General features: G+C 40.9%; 1 protein-coding gene across 5 annotated transcripts; it reads left to right on the forward strand.

Annotated features, from left to right (window-relative positions):
- The first annotated feature begins 4,058 nt into the window (after nt 1-4,058).
- cdca4 (cell division cycle associated 4) lies at nt 4,059-13,236 on the forward strand. 5 transcript variants are annotated; one of them, XM_045695790.2, is made up of 4 exons: nt 4,068-4,210; nt 9,988-10,079; nt 10,574-10,850; nt 11,159-13,236. In XM_045695790.2, exons 3-4 carry the CDS (start codon nt 10,786-10,788, stop codon nt 11,970-11,972), a joined length of 879 nt encoding a protein of 292 aa, XP_045551746.1. In that variant the 5' UTR covers nt 4,068-4,210; nt 9,988-10,079; nt 10,574-10,785; the 3' UTR covers nt 11,973-13,236. The 5 variants fall into 5 exon arrangements, with proteins under 5 accessions (XP_014000520.1, XP_045551746.1, XP_082817989.1 ...); XM_082961865.1 differs by having other exon boundaries at nt 4,071-4,210; nt 10,574-10,840; XM_082961863.1 differs by having other exon boundaries at nt 9,988-10,850.
- Nucleotides 13,237-21,297: the final 8,061 nt, after the last annotated feature.

Here is a 21,297-nt window from a genome sequence, read left to right on the forward strand (position 1 = left end):
CATAGGCTGAGATGAACTCAGCCTTGTTGGCTGCAGACCGGCAGTTCCAGAGGCTGCCGGAGACCTGGAACTCCACGTGGGTCGTGCGCGCTGGGACCACCAGGTTAGAGTGGCAGCGGCCACGCGGTGTGAAGCGTTTGTATGGCCTGTGCAGAGAGGAGAGAACAGGGATAGACAGACACATAGTTGACAAGCTACAGAAGTGTTGTTTCTTGTATTATTGTCTCCTGTGTCTTTAGAGAACTATATACAATTGTCCCCCGCCCCCCTCAATCTACACACAAATACTCCATAATGACAAAGCAAAAACAGATTTTTTTTAATTTTGCAAATTTATAAAAAAAAATTCAACTGAAATATCATATTTACATAAGTATTCAGACCCTTTACTCAGTACTTTGTTGAAGCACCTTTGGCAGCGATTACAGCCTGAAGTATCTTGGGTATGACGCTACAAGCTTGGCACACCTGTGTTTGGGAAGTTTCTCCCATTCTTCTCTGCAGATTCTCTCAAGCTATCTCAAGTTGGATGGGGAGTGTCCCTGCATAGCTATTTTCAGGTCTCTCCAGAGATGTTCGATCGGGGGCAAGTCTGGGATCTGGACTTGTCCCGAAGTCACTCCTGCATTGTCTTGGCTGTGTGCTTAGGGTCGTTGTCCTGTTGGAAGGGGAACCTTCACCCCAGTCTGAGGTCCTGAGAGCTCTGGAGCAGGTTTTCATCAACGATCTCTCTGTACTTTGCTATGTTCATCTAACCCTTGATCCTGACTGGTCTCCTTGCCGTGCCGCTGAAAAACATTCCCACAGCATGATGCTGCCACCACCACGCTTCACCGTAAGGATGGTATTGGCCAGGTGATGAGCGGTGCCTAGTTTCCTTCAGACATGACACTTGGCATTCAGGCCAAAGAGTTCAATGTTGGTTTCATCAGACCAAGAATCTTGTTTCTCATAGTCTGAGAGTCCTTTAGGTGCCTTTTGGCAAACTCAGAGTGGGCTGTCATGTGCCTTTTACTGAGGAGTGGTTTCCGTCTGGCCACTCTACCATAAAGGCCTGATTGGTGGAGGGCTGCAGAGATGGTTGTCCTTCTGTAGGGTTCTCCCATCTCCACAGAAAAACTCTGGAGCTCTGTCAGAGTGACCATCGGGTTCATGGTCACCTCCCTGACTAAGGCCCTTCTCCCCAATTGCTCAGTTTGGCCGGGCGGCCAGCTCTAGGAAGAGTCTTGGTGGTTCCAAACTTATTCCATTTAAGAATGATGGAGGCCAATGTGTTCTTGGGGACCTTCAATGATGCAGATATTTGTTGGTACCCTTCACAAGATCTGTGCCTCAACATAATCCTGACTGAGCTGTTTTCGCTTTGTCGGGTATTGTGTGTAGATGGATTAAATACACATTTTTCTCATCAATTTTAGAATGAGACAGTAACGTAACAAAATGTGGAAAAAGTGAAGGGGGTCTGAATACTTTACGAATGCACTATAATATGGGAAGTGTCTAATAATAATAACAATGACATTTTTTTAAATGAAAGACAAGTTGTAAAACTAGGCCTAGGTCTACTGTAACCATTGTTGAGCCACTTCTGACCTCAAGTTCAGATTGTCTTTAAATAGGTGCCATGTGTTTTTTTTTCTGTATTAGCAGTTGCACACAGAGTTTTTTTTTTTTTTTTATATCTCAGGAATTATGAGACTTTTTTCTTTAATGACAATATCCCACAGATTGTTTTTGTCATTGAAAAGTTGTCAGAGCGTTTGGTGGGATTGGCCTTAGATCAGTGGTTCCCAACCAGGGGTAATAGGACTTGGCGTATCCACGGGTGGGTACTTGAGAAGATTCATGAGACCATAGGCCTACTGGTAAAATGCAAATGAGGGGGTACTTCAGGAGTACTCCAGGCAGAGCAAAATTCAGTTGGTGGTACAGTAACGGAAAAAGGTTGGGAACCACTGCCTTAGACCAATCGTCATACATTACATACAACGCTAGACTTTTTTCATGGTCCTTGCAATCCGGCATCCTTGAGACGTACAACTCTGACGTCACCCCATAGAAGTAGAAATGTAAAATCATTAAGGTTAGGTAATGGTTAGGGTAGGGTAGGGATGTCCCAAGGATTCCGGGTTGCACTAACCCTTTCTTCACGTCTTTCTTTCTCTATGATCCATTTCAAATATTATCCTCATGGCCACTGACAATAGTTGTATAACCAATTAGGTTCAGTAATGTTGGGTAGTCGAGGGATTTTAGCAGAATGTCTAAAGACTCATATGAAATAAGTAGACAACAGAATAGCCACAATATTTTGTTTCAAGTCAGCATAAGATTCAATTGAATACACAAACTGTTTGTGTCAATTCTGTCAAATTTCCTGGGCCACTTTTATGGATGTGCACTGTTAAGCTTACTGTATGCTTCCCAGTAAAAACAGTTTGTGTGTATATTTTCGATCTTCAGCAGGGTTTTTTCCGGATTTTCCTGCACTATTTTTTTCTTGAGGCAAGTCGGAGTTCAGTAGCCGAAGTCTACACCCCTTTGCCGGGGATTGGTCAGCAATATGTAGTGTTTGTTGTCATTCAACTAGAGATTACTAGTTTTCATGCAAATGTTTTCACTTGAGAAACACTGCACCAAACATAGTTAGATGTAAAATTGCAAGACTGAAGACCTCCTCTGAAAACACATCAAAATGAATGGCAAATGTCTTGATTTATCTTAGATTCATTCTGACTATTTTAAGGAAGTGTTTCTTTATGTGTTGTTGGAATGGTGTTGCAAGAGGGACAAACAGTAATATTGCCGCTTTTTTCTAGTTTTTCAACCAAAGGCCTTTTTAATGGAATATGTGAGGCACAGACGTTCGCTTCGCCTAGTTGAGTTCTGCTAGGTGCAATCTTAACCTAGTTTGCGGACGCCTTTATGCTAATAAAAAAGGTGTTAATAATGTTCTTTATTGCTGTCAGGAGCATCCAACACAAGCTGTCTCTCTCGCTTTACAGCCAATTTATGCTTGATACGAAAACGTGGTCGGGGGCGCCGTATGGATAGTGTGACACAATGCGGAGCCTCCGGAGGCATGCAGAGGCCAAATTGAGCACCATGCCGCATCGCCTTGCGCCTCTCAAATTTTGTAACAATGCGGAGTCCTCCGTATAGCTCCGCATTGAAATGATTGGTTGACGGTAGGTGTGGGCGGGAGGTCCTGTATAAACACAAACTTACTTCCTTGACAACTTCCTTCACAACAACTGGGCTGCTCCGCGAAGCGCAAAAAGTATGTTTGGTCTGACTTCTGAGGAGGCCGCTTCGCAGTAAATGCTGTATGGCAAATGCAGAAGTCGGATTGACCATGTAGCGCCTTTTAGTGTCGCCTTTGTTGTCGCACCTCAGCCTTGTCCGTGGTTCTGCTGTCATTGCCCTTTCTGTGTGCTGACAGGCAAAGATGGGACATATGTTGGGGGGTTGCAAGGGTGTAATCACTACTCACACAATAAGAATAGCTTAATATGCATTTTTAAGCAAATACAGTCCCGAACAGACTCATGAAAACCCCATTTTTGGAGGATTTACAAACTACAGTGGTCATTTTCTGATATACTATCTGGTCAGACCCGTTTGGTTGGACAGTGACCCAGAATGCAGCCTAGTTTCATCACATTTTGCTTATGTTTTGATATATGTATATGTTTATTGAGGTATTGAAAGAATAACAAGATTGTTTGATTTTGTTCACTGTTGAATTTCTTGATACTTTTGTAAAGGTCCATCTCCTATATTTGGCTATGTAGCCTGGCCCTGAGTTAAAATACTTTATTTACCTATTACTTGGCTGATAAATATTTCTACCTTAATGTTCAATCTCTTCCTTCATTTTCGTCCAAGCTAGTTGTGTTTAATTTTAGATTCAGTAAGCCTCAAATGTTTCCCTAACAGAGCGGGTATTGTGTCAGATGTCTGTGGACCCGTGGTGCAATCTGTTTATTCAGTGTGGCTTTTGTTCATGTTTTCCCCAGTTCAAGCGACGGCCTGTCGATCAAGATCCATGTGTCCGCCCACTTCACCCTTCCCTCTGCTGCATCTGGCTGCCTGGCAGCAGTGCCTCGAATACAATCTGTATCCAGGGAAGCTGAGAGAGCTGCGCCTTTAATTCGTTTATTCACGAAGAGCACATGAACCCTCGGCTAAAAAAGCTGATTCTCTAAAGGTAAGACAAATAAATAGAAATATGAATAACGTCATGTGTGTTGAGTGTAACGAGTTAATGGTCTTTTTTACATGTATTTTTTATAAATAAAATACCATTCGAATGTATTACAAATGCGCGGTCGATTTCGAACGCAAGTGCTCAATGCGGAAGTTGACGAGCGGTATTTCTCGCTCAACGTTCCATAGATGTGTGTTACATTGTAACCTCTTGTCACCAGTAGCCTGGAAATCAGCACTTTGATGTGCTTCATCCAGACGTGGTCTAGCGGGATACATCTTAACTGGTGTTTAACGAACAGAAGTTAACAAAAGTAGATGGTACATTCAAAATGGCTTCCTCTCTGTCGCTTCCCTTTCCCTGTAAGTTCCTATGTTTGCGTCTGGAAAGTAAGTTAAGGGGACGACACACAAACCATTATTAAGTACACTGTCGTGTTGGACCAAGTTTTGTTGTCTCATAATATTGCTCAGTTAAGGCGCCCGCATATCAGGTTAAGTGTGCTTATAGCACAACTCAGCAAGGTGTCACGAACGTCTGTACCTCGTATACTCTCTTAAAACACATTTGCTTGAAAAATATTACATTGCCTCTTGAGACGCCGTAGCAACAACATAGCAAGCCACGTCCTCAAAATAGTAAGAATTAATTGAAGATAAATCAAGAAATCTGTCATTCATTTTGACCTTATTTCTAAGTGTCTTAAGGCTTCTGAATGCTTTGGTTTGGCTGGCGCCTAGTCAAACAGAAACGAGTGCGCTTGAAAAATGAGAAAAGCAGCAATAGTACTGTTTATCCATCTTGAGACACTGTAGCCGGTATACGCTTCCTCAAAATAGTCAGAATTCATCTAAGATAACTCAACAAATCGGGCACACATATTTAAGGTTATGCCGAGGAGATCTTAGTTGCTCAATTTTACATCTAACCAGTTGCAGTGCATGGGTAAGATCACTGGGGAAGCCCCCCGCAATTGTTTAATTGCAGTGTTTGCTGTTAATTCATATGCCTTGCTACAGTTATATATATACATACCTAAAGGCAGAGACAATAAGAAGACAGTGGCAGAATAAATTCAACCACACATTTGTTTTATAACAAAACCGGATAACAACCTATGTCCGGTGAAGTCGACACATATTTCATGTAACAGTCAGTTACATTACCTACAGCATGGTTAAGCAAGTTAATGTTTCCAACATTTTTGGACCACTAAACTACTGATTTAGAACCACAGTGTTACCACAAGTCGCAAAGAAAACAGGAGCTGCTTCCACTATTCCAGCACCATTTCAACATCATCAAATCACCTCTGCTTAGTCTAATACAGTGACAACTAAAAGATACCCAAAAACGATTTAGTCCAATCAACATCAGCTAAATATGATGTGGCTGTCCATGGTTCTGATTTCTGTTTGCGCGTGCGTTGTGCAAGTAGAAAAACATGTTGACTCACCCTACTTGTAGAGAAATGCCAATGTCATCCTCTCTTTCATGTTGATGAAACTGTATATCACTCTGTCATACAGTACACACTTGTATTTTTTGTTGTCCTAGGCTAGCCTTCTCCATCTAGCTACTGCACATATTGAACTTCCATCCTCTCAAGCCAGGGGCACAACAATGTATGAATTAAAGGTTGGATCACAATCGCCATTATAATCATTGGCCAGTATGGAGAATTAAGTAAAACCACAAGTCCAAATCCCTATAAAGGTTCAATAATAATTAAAAAAAATCTCAATCCATGGATAGGAAGGGTCAATTTTAGCTACCTAGCCACCGGAGGAAAACAACACAATGAGATGCAACAATTTAAGTTGTTTCTGTTAATGACGTATGCTCAAAGGGATTTGATAGGAAAGAAGCCAAATCCAAGCTGGCTTCCCTTGACACTTAATATTTTTGTATTTTTCACCAGCACCATTCACAGTTGAGCTTGCTCAGTTTAGCTCAACGCTGATTGGCTAATCTGTTTCGATCACTCGGAAGCTTTCTCATGTGAGATACATTCAGCCTCTTGCGAATTGAAGGAAAATTATGAAACTCAGAGAGACTAAATAAATAATTTGATGTTATATTTCTGAGGGGGTTACATTTCTGGGGGAAGCCTGGCTTCCCTTGGCGTCAATGAATACACGCCACTGCATCTAACTAAGATGTTTAATGCAGTATTCCTCATCTATCGTAGAAAGACAAACACTTAATTGAAGAATCCCTACTGTTAACCAATGACCGACGAAAGGGTGTAGACCTCGGCTACCGAAGTTCAACTTGCATGGAGAATTGTTTTTTGTGCACGAACAGCCAAAAAAACCTTGCCGAAGACCAAAACTAACAAAAACGTAACATGTCAAAAAATCCTCAATCTACACACGATACCTTATAATGACAAAGCAAAAATAGTTTTTTAGAATTGAGCTCAGATGAATCCTGTTTCCATTGATCGTCCTTGATGTTTCTACAACTTGGAGTCCACCTGTGGTAAATTCAATTGATTGGACATTATTTGGAAAGGCACACACCTGTCTATATAAGGTCCCAAGGTTGACAGTGCATGTCAGAGCAAAAACCAAGCCATGATGTCGAAGGAATTGTCCGTAGAGCTCCGAGACAGGATTGTGTCAAGGCACAGATCTAGTGAAGGGTACCAAAACATGTCTGCAGCATTGAAGGTCCCCAAGAACACAGTGGCCTCCATCATTCTTAAATGGAAGATGTTTTGAACCACCAAGACTCTACCAAGAGCTGGCCCCTGGCCAAACTGAGCAATCAGGGGAGAAGGGCCTTGGTCAGGGAGGTGACCAAGAAGCCAATGGTCACTCTGACAGAGTTCCTCTGTGGAGATGGGAGAACCTTCCAGAAGGACAACCATCTCTGCAACACTCCACCAATCAGGCCTTTATGGTAGAGTAAAAGGCACATGACAGCCCGCTGCTTGGAGTTTGCCAAAAGGCACCTAAGGACTCTCAGATGGTCTAATGAAACCAAGATTGAACTCTTTGGCCTGAATGCCAAGCGTCACATATGGAGGAAACCTGGCACCAACCCTACGGTGAAGCATGGTGGTTGCAGCATCATGCTGTGGGAATGTTTTTCAGCGGCAGGGACTGGGAGACTTCTCAGGATTGAGCGAAAGATGAATTAAGCAAAGTACAGCGAGATCCTTGATGAAAACCTGCTCCAGACCTCAGACTGGGGCAAAAGTTCAATTTCCAAGTAGGACAACGACCCTAGGCACACATCCAAGACAACGCAGGAGTGGCTTCGGGACAAGTCTCTGAATGTCCTTGAGTAACCAAGCCAGAGCCTGGACTTGAAACCAGAGAGACCTGAAAATAGCTGTGCAGCAACGCTCCCCATCCAACCTGACAGAGCTTGAGAGGATCTGTGGATAAGAACGGGAGAAACTCACCAAATACAGGTGTGCCAAGCTTGTAGTGTCATACCCAAGAAGACTTTAGGCTGTAATTGCTGCCGAGGGTGCTTCAACAAAGTACTGAGTAAATGGTCTGAATACTTATGTAAATGTGATATTTCTGTGGATTTAAAAAATATATACATTTACTAACATTTCTAAAACGCGTTTTTTTTTTTTTAAATGTCATTATAGGTTATTGTGGGTAGATTGATGGAAATAATATTCAAGACATTTTAGAATGAGGCAAGGTCTTAATACTTTCCTAATGCACTCTCACTCTGAAAGCATGCGGGCAATTAAACATTTTACTAAGATTTTTGTGCAGTATTTCTCAAGTGAAAAAAAAATGCATAAACTAAATACGAGTAGTCTCTCATTGAATGACAACAAACGCTTAAAAAAAACCCGTCCCAAGTTCCCACTCCTACAAGTAGTACTGTTGACCAATAACCGACGAAGGGGCGTAGAATTCGGCTACCGAAGTTCGAACTGCAGCAATAATTTGTGTGCATGAACAACCAGAAAAAAACCTAAAGAACACCAAAACGAAGAAAAACGGCACAAAATTGTCATATATATATATATATATATATATATATATATATATGCAAACTGTTTAGACAGGAAAGCATGCGACATTTACCCCTCTTCTAGTCTCACGTCGATTCATTTGTATTTTTTTTACTGCTATTTTACTATGTTCGCGTTCCCCTGCTCAAACATTGCGTCCATCAACCACGGGTTGTGTGCCACATTATCGACTGACAGATTGCTATAACATATGTGGTTAGCTGATAAGTCAAATACCTATCCAGGCGTTGTAAGATCTGGCAGGCGTCAGCAACGCCTGGGCAGAGGAATGCGCTGATTGTAGCCAGAGAGAGCGGTAGGCCTATTCGTCATCCGGCCGGCGATGAATCAGCATTGTGACTCTAAGTATGGTGGGGGGAAGGGAGGAGTAACTTTAACTGGGTGGAACTTCCACAGGAGGGAGGCATGTTTGTTTGTGCTATCTGGGGTCCTTGGGACATCTCTACCCTAAACCATAACCCAACCCACGATAACCAGTTTACATTTCAATGGGATGATGCCATAGTTGGACGTCACAAGGATCCCGGATAGCAAGTACCATGTTGGTTTGATAGAAATGTCGGTATTTGTATGCGTCAGACACAGTTGTATGTTATTCACCACTCTGCCACTGCCAATGTAACGGCCTGGAGGATGGCATGGTGGGATTTATTGTTTTACTTTACAAGACAACAACTGAAGATACTTGGTTTAATTTGTGTAAGTGTAGGCCGTCATTTGTAAATAAGAATTTGTTCTTAACTGACTTGCCTAGTTAAATAAACTAAAAACTGTAATTTACATCCACTTGTGTAGAGGTAAAATTATCATCTGGGGCCAGAAGACTAGTTGCTTATTGTAGACATGTTGTTGAATTTTTGTTCTATAACTACTACAGTATAAGGTTGATTTCAAACTAATGGTTTGAAAAAAAAAAAGAAAAAAAAATCATGATTCAGGCAATCATTTTTCAAGCCCATCAATCCTTTATGGCCCTCTTGGAGTTTAATGTCACTGTCAAAGCAAACTCAGAGGAAACTCTGCTGTCCTATTTTACAAGGAACATTTTCACTTTAAAAAAACACAGTTTGTTACAAACAAATTCCAATCCACTGCAGGCAATTTGAAAATCATTCATGATAATCATCTTTTTGCTGTGATTTGCCATACACGAGGTAGCTGGGGGTTTACTTACCATGGAAAATGCTCATCATTTGCAGACTTCATTTCAGAAGTGTGGCAAAAATGGGGTCATATTTGTGTCAGGTAGGCTGATCTCCCATGCCTTCATCTCAACCGTGACTGACCCCTCTCCCTCAACGTGTTATCCTTATAGTTATCCTTATAGCGAACAAGATTCTCTCCTGTGATCTTTGTGACTATCAAACAAATCAGCTCCATCTACATACAAATTCCACCCTTCAACATGAAAATATTTTTTTTGCATTACGTATGTGATTCTTTGTTTTTGCCTGCAACTAACATTTTGTTGGTTTGGTCTACAAAACGATGCATACTGCCCCTTGTCCTTCCATCGTCCTGAAGCTCGAGCAACCTTCAGGTTCTCACCCAATGCAATGTGACACAAACAATTTGCATTGAGGAGGTAAAAGCGGGCATTATTATTTGTAGCTGCTCATAACCTTTTACAGTTCCTCAGCACCTGGTCCCAGTAGCCGAGTTCTAGTGTGTCTCCCCCCTTCTGCACACACATGAGTCACCCAGTGACTTTGGATGTAATGTGCATTGACGTGCTGGTGACTATCATGTGTTCTCCCTGCTCTAGCTGGATGTTTGTCACTTTTAGGCTCCCGCAGCCCTGGTTGGCTGGCCGCCGTGGCTGGAGGCAAGTGTCCAACACTCGTCTCAGTACTGGATGTATGTACAAAGTGCTGTTTAGCCATTAGCCATTTTCAGTGTGTGTGTCTGCCATTTTATCTTTACTCAGCTGAATATTTTGGGTTAATATTACAAAATGCTTGCATCGGGAGTGGGATCTCTTTTTCTGTTTAAGGCACTATGCTAGAATTGATCAAAGTCCAATTTCTACTTCATGTTTCACTTTTCTTGCAAATGGCTCCAGCAAGTCTGTGTTCATATTTGTTTTAGGGATATGTACTTATGATAATGATTTACAAATACTGACATTGGTCGGAATATGCTCTTGATACGTAATCCTGGTTTGAAGTTGATGTCACTCTGTTTTGTCTGTAAACACAAATGTATTTTTGAATCCCTTTGTCTTAACAGGCATTTACTAAAATGTCATATTGGAAGGTGTGCTCAATGGATGTTGGTTAATCAACAAAGATCCTATCACTTCAGACGAATGCCTTTCTGGCATTGTTCCTCTTTCTCTCTCTCTACTGTAGCACACAAACAAGCCTTGAGTTTGCTTCCCGTTTCAAGACTGGAGAGCTAGAGTGTGCTCCAATCCCAAGAATTATGGTAGCAAACTGTACCATCTTATCAGTGTGGCGATCTAAGTTGGATGTTCCACTCAGCAGGCACCTTGCACGTCGGTCTGAAAAGACTTGAAAGAGAGTTAAGAACAGAAGCAGTTTTTCAGTAACATGAGGAAGCAATGAGAAAAAGAGGAAGCCGTCCCATATATATGCCTGTGCGTCGCCGTAGGAAAGGTAGAGAAAAGTAAATGAACACACAAGTACATTATTCATAATATCTTAGATTTTCAGGTGCACTCAAGTTGAGCATTTCAATTCTAGCATTAGCAAATTGTCATAACCTTTTTAAATCCTAATCCTGATATTCTAGTGTGTTTTATGAAGAAATCTTATTACTGTAAGTAAATAGGACGTGCACTTTTGTCATCTTTACCGAACAATATAAAACACTGAAATAACTAAGCATAACTTGCAAAACAACTGAATGGAAAAAGTTACTTCTTATAAAGCTTTATATGTTCTAACCAAAGTGCTACTTGGCTCCCCCCACAGGGCCAACATGTACTCCAAGGGCACCAAACGCAAGTTCTCTGATGGTGTGGACAACAAGGCGGTGGCGGCATCCTATAGCCTGCAGCGCCAGTCCCTGCTGGACATGTCCCTGCTCAAGCTGCAGCTGTGCCACATGCTGGCGGAGCCCAACCTGTGTCGCTCGGTGCTCATCGCCAACACGGTGCGCCAGATCCAGGAGGAGATGTCCCACGACGGCAGCTGGCAGGTGGTCACAGAGGCCTTAGGTGGCTCTGGCCACGGCCCATCTGACCGCTTGGTGGACACCGAGGTTCTGTGCCAGTCACCGGAGCAGCAGGACGGTGGGCCTAAGCTCTACTCAGTGATGGGTTACGACGGCTGCCGTGAGGAGGAAGTGGTGACAGACAAGGCACTGTGTTCTGTGGTTGTTGGCGACAGGGCCCCGGCCCTCCTGTTGGGGACCATTGGCCACTGCTGGGACAGGGGAGAACTGAGAGTGGAGGATGGGGTCAGCAAAGACTCAGGAACGGGGGGCGAGGAGGGGATGAGATCTGGGGAGGGGGCTAAAATGGCAACAGGGCAGGTGTTTGGGACGTTCGAGATCAAGAACGGTGCCCCTGGGTCGGACCCGGCACTAGAGGAGCTGTTCTCTGACGTTGATGCCTCGTATTATGACTTGGACACCATGCTGACAGGCATGCAGAGTGCCCCCAAGATGGGGCCTTACGACTTTCTGGACAGCTTGGCCTCCTCACACGGCCCTGTGTCCAACTCCAGCTGTAGAGCCGATCTCAATGAACTTGACCACATTATGGAGATCATTGTGGGCTCATAGCTTACAGATTTAAAACTCGAATACTGTTTCATTGATCTTGTGCCACTGCCTTTTTGTCTTGTATGTGCGAACATACAATATTTACACGCTTTCCTCTGTATGGAAACTGAGTGAAATCCATCTCCGTGCAATGAAATGTTCATCTGAAAAGGTTCACGCTTTCTCAAGTTCACCATCCTTTTTCTTATGTATACTTTCTTTATGTTTGTATTTGAGTGTGTTCTCTCTTCTGTTTTTTATGTAGTTTCTGGTTTAATTTATTGTACTTATTACACTACATGAATTCAGAGCAGCACAACATATTTACATGAACTATACATATTTTCTTCAAAAAGATATATAAGATTATTAAAACATTTCTGTATAAATATACACGTATATATTTTTTTACAGGAGAGACCGTCTGGGAATTGTTCCAGACTGTCTTTTTTTCTATATTTCTAAATACAGAACAATTGCACAAAAGCTCAGTGTGATTGGGACTAATTTACCTGTTGTCTTCCAAAGATGCATTGTCGAAAGCATGAATTGCGTTCAGTATGCTCACAATGTGATGCACCGTTGTCTTGGTCTATGGTTTGGTGCTACAGTATATGCACCGTGTACAGTATTCCTTATAAACACATTTCCTTCTTGAGCCATACAGTTCGTTCTTGCACCACGGTTAGCTTAACCTCACAGGCTAGCATGTGGTGCCATTTGTTTGCTATTAGAAATAACGTATGTTCTTATATTTGTCTCATTACAAATGAAGAATTGTAATGGGTATTTTTCTCATTTTATGTTATGACTTTTAGCCTATTTTATTTATTAAGTGCAAACATATGGTGGCGTTAAACCTTGGTAATACTTAAGGTTGTAGAAGCTTTTCAACTTTCTGACATTAATTGATATTTTGGAATCATAATGAGTTTCCGGACTTTCATGCATACTTTTAGTGGAGTAATTACTTTCTTATTCAAAACAAACTGAGAACATGTAAAGAATTGTGCTATTCGGCTGACCTATTCCAACAAAATAATGTATTTTTTTTTATCGCGTTGAAAGCCTGCACTCAGGCACAAGATAATATTGTGAGTAAACTGATTGCTGATTAAACAGACATGAGGTGGGAGATCTCACATTTCTTTTTTATAAATAAGTACTGTACATTTGACATTCGTGACCATGAGCTAGAGTAAATTTAGCATTTTGTTTTTATACAAGTAAACTGTAGCAGTTTTTACAATTTTTAATAAAGGTTACAACATTATCATAATATGAATTAATTGTGTGGTTATCTGTTTTCTGAGGACATTTGAAATATTAATTGATGTTGGATTGCCATTCCAAATTAGTTTCCCTGCCAATCTTTCAGGTAAATCAAACACTCACATCTCTGATTCAAAGTATGTCAAAGAGAAAGCTATAGAGCGAAAATATTGCAATTGAGCTAAAACTACTTTTACTCAATCAAAACATAGCTGCTAGACCTAAATGTGTAATCTGTCAGATTTGCTGCTGATGTACCCATAGATTTTTTAAAGAATATGACTTCAAAGACACTGCAGTGAATTCAGGGAAAGCCCTAACCGACTGAATCCCGGTCCCATGTCAACCCGATACCTTAGCCATTATGCTAAGTTCCTGTTTAGGTTGCTCATCCCTTCTGTCGCCATTCAGCAAATGTTTGGGGTAAACGCTTTTACACCGTTAAACTGGTAGATCTGAACCTCCTAAAAGTTGCTACAATCAAATAGTAATCTCCAAAATTATTGGTACAATTGCTAAAGATGGGCAAAAAATACTATAAAATAGATAATACAAATACTGAGCTATATTGTATAATTTAAAAATATATATAATTATTTTACACTAATACAATTGCTCAATGTGCATTTTGTAAAAAATTCTCTAAAAGATATGCGTCAATGATTTGCACCCCTAATGATTCTTGTAAATAAATAAAACAAAATAGAATCTGTGTTATGTCTAATTTTAAGGAACTGCATTGTGGCCTTTCATGGCTTCCTGTTTCACAGTGGGTTATAAAAATCTGGTAAGACGCATGTAAAATCCATTTGTCATCCATCACCATTGAGAAAGGCAAAGAACTCACAAATGAAAAGAGACATGGTTGTTGACTTTCATAAATCAGGCAATGGGTACAAAAAACTACTGAAGAGCAAATGTACCACTTTTTGGGCAACAATTTAAGAAGTTTAAAAACCACTGGGACAGTGGTAAACTTGCCTGGTAGAGGACGGAAGTGTATCTTGTCTCTACGCAAAGTGAGGAAGATGGTTTGGGAGGCAAAGAAAAGACCAAGGGCCACAGTGGGAGAATTACAGAACTTGGTCGTATCTTAGGGTCTACAATTAGACGCCACCTTCATGCCAATAGGCCATTTGGAAGGGTTGCCATAAAAAAAAGCCTTAATTGAGAGCAACCAGCAAATGTAAATGGCATTCACACTTGGATTGGAACCGGGTGCTATGGTCAGATGAGATGAAAATAGAGCTCTTTGGCCACGTACACCAGTGGTGGGTATGGCCTCGAAATAAGGATTCATATGCAGAAAATAACCTAATACCTACTGTAAAATATAGTGGTGGATCTTTGATGTTGTAGGACTGTTCTTTAACTGGTCCTGTGGCCCTTGTTAAGGTCAACGGCATCATGAACTCTACTAAGTACCAGGACATTTTAGCCAAAAACCTGGTTGCCTCTGCCAGGAGGCTGAAAGTTGGCTGCAAGTAGATCTTCCAGCAAAACAATGACCCCCAAGAACACAATCCACAAAGAAATGGTTAATTGACCAGAAAATAAACATTTTGCAATGGCCGTCTCAGTGTCCGGACTTGAACCCCATTGAAAACCTGTGGTTTGAATTGAAGAGGGTAGTCCATAAGCACATACCAAATGATATCAAGGATCTGGTCTAAGATCCCTCCCAATGTGTTCTCCAATCTCATAAAGCATTATAGAAAAAGTGGTGTTATCCACGTAAGGGGAGGGTGCACAAAGTATTGAAAAAAAGGTGCATATACCATGCATATACAATTTCATAAGACAAAAGAAAAAATACAATACAGAACAACACAAATATTAAAGAAAAACTATTGCATTTCTTAATAAGAAGATTCCCAATCAATATTTTTAATTGCTCGAGCCACACAAGAACATCCAATTGTCATTTGTAGTTGGTTCCAGAAATGAGGTGTTTTAAAACTAAAAGCGGATTTATCTACTTCGGTGGAGACCTGAGGAACCTCAAGAGTTAACCACCCTTGTGAACGGGTTTGGTATCTCATGTTTTTATATTTTAACAGCGACTTTAGGTAAGTCGGAAGCTTTTGTAATAGAGTTTTGTAAACAAAAAGGGAACAATTAAGCGATCTACGGGACTTTAATGAGGACCAGACAACCTTTTGATACAGGATGGAGTGGTGAGTATTAAAACTGTCACCTGTGATAAAGCGAAGGGCGCTATGGTAGACGGCATCCAAAGGTTTAAGAGTAGTGGCTGCTGCAAACTGGTAAATGGTGTCACCATAGTCAAGAACTGGCAGGAAAGTTGACTGTACAATCTGCTTCCTGCTATTTACGGAGAGGCAAGATCTATTTATTTTTAAAAAAGCCCACTTTAAATCTTAGCTTTTCAACTAGCTCATCCATATGTTTCTTAAACATGACATCTTTGTCTATCAAAATGCCCAGATATTTAAAGGCGGAAACTCGATCAATGGGAGAACCATCTAATGAATAAATATGTAGTCCATCTGAAACATTCTTGTGAGAATTAGTGAACAACAGATATTTAGTCTTGCCCGCATTAAGTAAATCCTGTGTGGCTCAGTTGGTAGAGCATGACACTTGCAATGCCAGGGTTGTGGGTTTGATTCCCATGGGGGACCAGTATGACTGAAAATGTATGGGCTCACTACTGTATATCACTCTGGATAAGAGTGTCAGTTAAATGACAAAAAATGTACATGTCTTAAACCAACCAGGGCTTTCTGTAAGGCAACAAAGTCACATTGCAGCACTAACATAGCCTAGTCAACAGTTGGGGCAATGGAATATATACCAGTGTCGTCTGCATACAGATGAATATTACAAGTTAACAGATATATATTTCTCAAACCGGTTGCTAGAAGCCTGATCCAGGCCTATTTCAGTCAGCCTTTGAATGCAATGGTCAACAGTGTCGAAGGCTGTGGAAAAGTCTATAAATAAGGCGGCACAATGTTTTTTTATGATCTAAGCAATTTAACACATCATCTAGATTAGAACAAGCGTAGCAGCTGAGGTGCTATGTCAACGTCTAAAACCAGACTGGTGCACATTTAGAATAGAATGAGAAATTAAAAAATGATTAGCTGACAGTTGGCCAGGGATTCTGAAACTTTGAAAAGGCAAGATTACTTGGAAAATGGACAGTAGTTATCTAATTCAGAAGGATTTCCTCCTTTGTGTAGCGGGAGGACGAGCCACTTTCCAGATCTTGGGGATAACACCAGAAACAATTGTCAAGTAAAAAATATAGGTTAATGATTCTGCAATAAGTAGGGCAGAGAGCTGCTGCATTAAGAAGGTATCAAGAGAATCAGCCCATGTTGGGGGGGGGGGGGGGGGGGGGGGGGGGGACATCGATTTTTATCAAGGCACTTAGTAAATCATAGATATAAAATGGTTGAAATCAAAGTAGAGAATGTGTATCTGGGAGTGCATCATTCTCTGAAGTCAGTTTCGCGGTGAATATAAGGGGGGAGAGTTTTGTTTCAGAATTTTGACTACTTTCCAGAAGTTCACTGGATTCCCACCATTCTCAGATACAGTTCAAGAAGTATATTGACTTTGCTTTTCTAACCAGAGATATACATCTACAGTATTTCTCAAATGTCTGAAAGACTGCTAGTCAGACATAGTATCAGTCAATCTAACCTTAGCCCAAGCAAAATTACGTTGCTGTCATTTTTCAGACAATTCATGTGTGAACCAAGGGTTTGAGCTATCGTTTACACTTAGTTTTTTATACGGAGCATGCTTATCTGCAACAGTGTTAAACAGAGAAGTAAAACATTTAAGGGCCTGATCTGAGTCAGAGATAGATGATACAATCCCCCAGTAAAACAACCCCAGATCAGACATTAAATGCTGCTGATTAAAATTCCTAAAATGTATCTTTGTAATAATGCGTAGGCGGGATTTAGGTATTTTAGCATCTCTTATGCAGGCAATTGGACAGTGGTCACTGAGCTCATTAGCAAAAATTCCATTGGCAGTATACCTACGAGGGCCATTTGTTAGAATAATATCTAAAAGAGTAGATTTTTCAGGGTGTTTAAAGTTGAGGCGAGTTAGATTTAGCTCAGTACAAATACCTTTCAGCCTATCTGATACTGGCATTAACCAATCCAGATTAAGATCACCCAATATTAATAATTCAGACTTAGCATAGTCAGACAGTAATTCAAACAATTTGTTTTGAGAACAAGGCAGAGCAGAGGGAGGGCGATAAATTCCCACTAGTGTCAATGGGGCATTATTACCAAGACCCACATTTAGGATTATGCTTTCAAATTGCTTAGGGACAGAGGTGGAAAGGGACACAGAACATTTAAATTGCTCTTTACGAATAAGGCGACACCCCCACCTCTGTCAGATCGAAATACTGTATATTATAACCAGTCAGAGAGACACATCAGAATTCAGCATAGACTTCTATTTGCTAAGATTCAGTAATAATCTAAATATCTGCGTTGGTTTGAGAAGCCAGAGTTACAATACAATAACATTTCTAAATCATACTTCTGGCATTTACATGAATCAGTCCAAGAATTTTCATGACTGTGCCATTAGGCCTATGCCTCGAACTAGGACGTCACTTAAAACAAGAGTCAATGAGGATAAGGCCGGCTCCAGGCATATAATGTTACTAGCTACAGTGACCAGATAGCTAGTTTGGTAAAGCATTTAGTGTTGTGTGCATTGTGCTGCACTTACCACCCCATGTATTTTATATTAAGTGTATGTGTCACTGCTTTGCTCAGTTAGCAAGCTAACATTAGCTAACTAATAAGCTATAATGCACATTATCAAACCTAATCCTTCTTCAAGCACAAAGCTCCTTAGCTAGAGGTAAAAGATTTAAAGACTTGCTCTAGAAAAAAAGATGTACTATGCAGCTTTAATGTTTAGTTAGAACAATTCTGATGATGAGGGTGGATTAGTCCGGAAAAGTGCCTTCTTGTTTCCTTTTTCTTGTCACTCCTGTCAGCTTCCCCAAGGGGAGGTTAATGTCTTATTGGCTCAAAGTCAAGTTGTTGGCCACTTCTTCTACTATGGTATATTGGCGATTGCACAATTTAATGTATTATAGGGAGTATTATCATTTTTTATTTTTAAATCATAATACTCCCTACTAATTTCTACCAAACCCTTCCAAGACCCCCAATCCATAAAACTGTATCTACAGTATATCATGCTGAAACAATCTACCTTTAGGATTATTCAGCATGTCAACAACCATTTGAACAGTAACATCTGTTACCCCCCAAAAACTATTTTGCTGTATCCATTATAACCTTTAACCTGACATTTCTTCGTTCCACAACCCGAGTCGTGTTGATGATCTTACCAATGAAAGCTATGAAGTTAACTTTATTCACTATCAGTGTCCTTTGACACAGCACATTCATGATCACAAGATTTCTGAGCATGTCTCAAAACCATGCCAGGAGCAGCAGAAGCACCAGCCCCGGCAGTAGGTCCACTTAGTACAGGAGCAGCCATGGAAGCTCCATTAGTCCGCACTGTAGTTCCACCGATCTGTCTTACAGCCTCTGCATATGATACATCATGACTGATTCTATAACTCTGAGCCTCTCTAGCCTCTCTTTGCACCTGTCATGCACCAAATGCTGCACTGTGTTCCCCCCCACAATTACAACACTTAACCTTCACATTGCTCCCACGTTCACCATAATCATGTTCCCCTCCACACTTGGCACATCTTTTTTTTCCTTTACACTGAACAGCTAGCTACATGTCCCATTCTTTGGTATTTAAAACACTGTAATGGGGAAGGGACAAATGCTATGACATTGAAACTAAGGAATCCCATCTGTACTTTTCCAGGCAAAACCTTCTCAAACCTCAGCAGCACTGATAAGCTTTCACTTTTTTGACACTCTTTCCTACTGATCATCCTTTTGGCCTCAATCCCTCTACCTTCCTTCACATTTTTTAAAATATCATCTATGGACATAGATATTGGGACCCCAATGATGACTCCCCTCAACCTAGCATAAGCACCAGGGACATGGCTTTTAATCTGCTTCCCATTAAGTTTTTCCATTTGAAGAATCTTCCCTTGCTGAGCCTGGCTACCACAAAATATTTACCTTTTCCAATGAACCGGGCTAGTTTGACTTCACCTATCTCTTTCTCCAACCTTTTCTGCATTTCCTCCATTTTGTCCACACTACTCGCTGCCATTTCCAACCAGAGCGTGTTGTCAAGTCCTCTCTCCGTTGTTGATCACTGCCCATTGTGATTCTACAAGTGGAAACGGCCTCCATCTGTGATAAGTCCCTATCAGCAGTCAGATTACTGATGTGCTTTTTTTGAGTCAATAATATAAACGCAACATGTAACAATTTCAATGATTTTACTGGGTTACAGTTCATACAAGGAAATCAGTCAATTTAAATATATTCATTAGGCCCTAATCTATGGATTTCACATGACTGGGAACACAGATATGCATCTGTTGGTCACAGATACAGTACCTTAAAGAAAAGTTAGGGGCATTTTTCTGAAAACCAGTCAGTATTTGGTGTCCACCATTTGCCTCATGCAGTGTGACACAGAGTTGATCAGGCTGTTGATTGTGTCCTGTGGAATGTTGTATTACTCCTCTTCAATGGCTGTGCGAAGTTTCAGGACATTGGCGGGACCTGGAACACGCTGTCGAACACGTCAATCCAGAGCATCTCAAACATGCTCAATGGTTGACATATCTGTAAGTATGCAGGCCATGGAAGAACTGGGACATTTTCAGCTTCCAGGAATTATATACGGATCCTTGTAACATGGGGCCGTGCATTATCATGCTGAAACATGAGGTGAGGCCAGATGGACGTACTGCCAAATTCTCTAAAACGATGCTGGAGGTGGCTTATGGTAGAGAACAGCTCTGTGGCAACAGCTCTGGTGGACATTTCTGCTGTTAGCATGCCAATTGCATGCTACTTCAGAACTTTAGACATCTGTGGCATTGTGTTGTGTGACAAAACTGCTAATTTTTGAGTGTGTAATGATCATGCTGTTTAATCAGCTTCTTGATATGTCACACCTGTCAGGTTAATTAATTATCTTGGCAACAGATAAATGCTCACTAATAGGGATGTAAACAAATCTGTTCACAAAATTTGAGAGAAATAAGCTTTTTGTGGTTATGGAACATTTCTGGGATATTTTATTTAAGCTCCTAAATACCTATAATGCCCTCCACTAATATTGGCACCCTTGGTAAATATGAGCAAAACAGGCTGTGGAAAAAATATATATTGTTTATCCTCTTGGTCTTTCATTCAAAATATTCACAAAAATCTAACCTTCAATTAAAGTAAAATAATTGAAAGAAAAAAATGTATTCTTATCATAAAACAAATATTATTCTCAAATATATGTGTGCCACAATTATTGGCACCCCTTCATTCAATACTTTGTGGAACCTCCCTTTGCCAAGATAACAGGTCTGAGTCTTCTCCTATAATGCGTAATGAGGTTGGAGAACACATGGCAAGGGATCTGAGACCATTCCTCCATTCAGAATCTCTACAGATCCTTCAGATTCCGAAGTCCACACTTGTGGACTCTCCTCTTCAGCTCATCCCACAGGTTTTCTATGGGGTTTAGGTCAGGGGACTGGGGACTGGGATGGCAAAACCTGGATATTGTGGTCAGGGAACCATTTTTGTGTTGATTTTGGAGTGTGCTTTGGATCATTGTCCTGCTGGAAGATCCTACCACGGCCCAGTTTAAGCTTCCTAGCTGAGGGAGTCTGGTTTTTATTTAATATCTGCTGGTATTTGATGGAGTCCATGATACCATGTATCCTAAAAAGTTGTCCAGGGCCTTTAGAAGAAAAACACAGCCACAACTTCAAATATCCACCACCATACTTCACAGTTGGGTTGAGGGACTTTTCTGCATGGCTATCTTTCTGTCTACATCAAACCCACCTCTGATGTTTGTTTCCAAAAAGCTCTATTTTGGTCTAATCTGACCATAGAACCCGGTTCCATTAAAAATTCCAGTAACGTTTGGCAAACTG

The sequence above is a fragment of the Salmo salar genome, chromosome 15 (assembly GCF_965601325.2).
Source record: "Salmo salar chromosome 15, fSalSal1, whole genome shotgun sequence".
Taxonomy (NCBI): domain Eukaryota; kingdom Metazoa; phylum Chordata; class Actinopteri; order Salmoniformes; family Salmonidae; genus Salmo; species Salmo salar.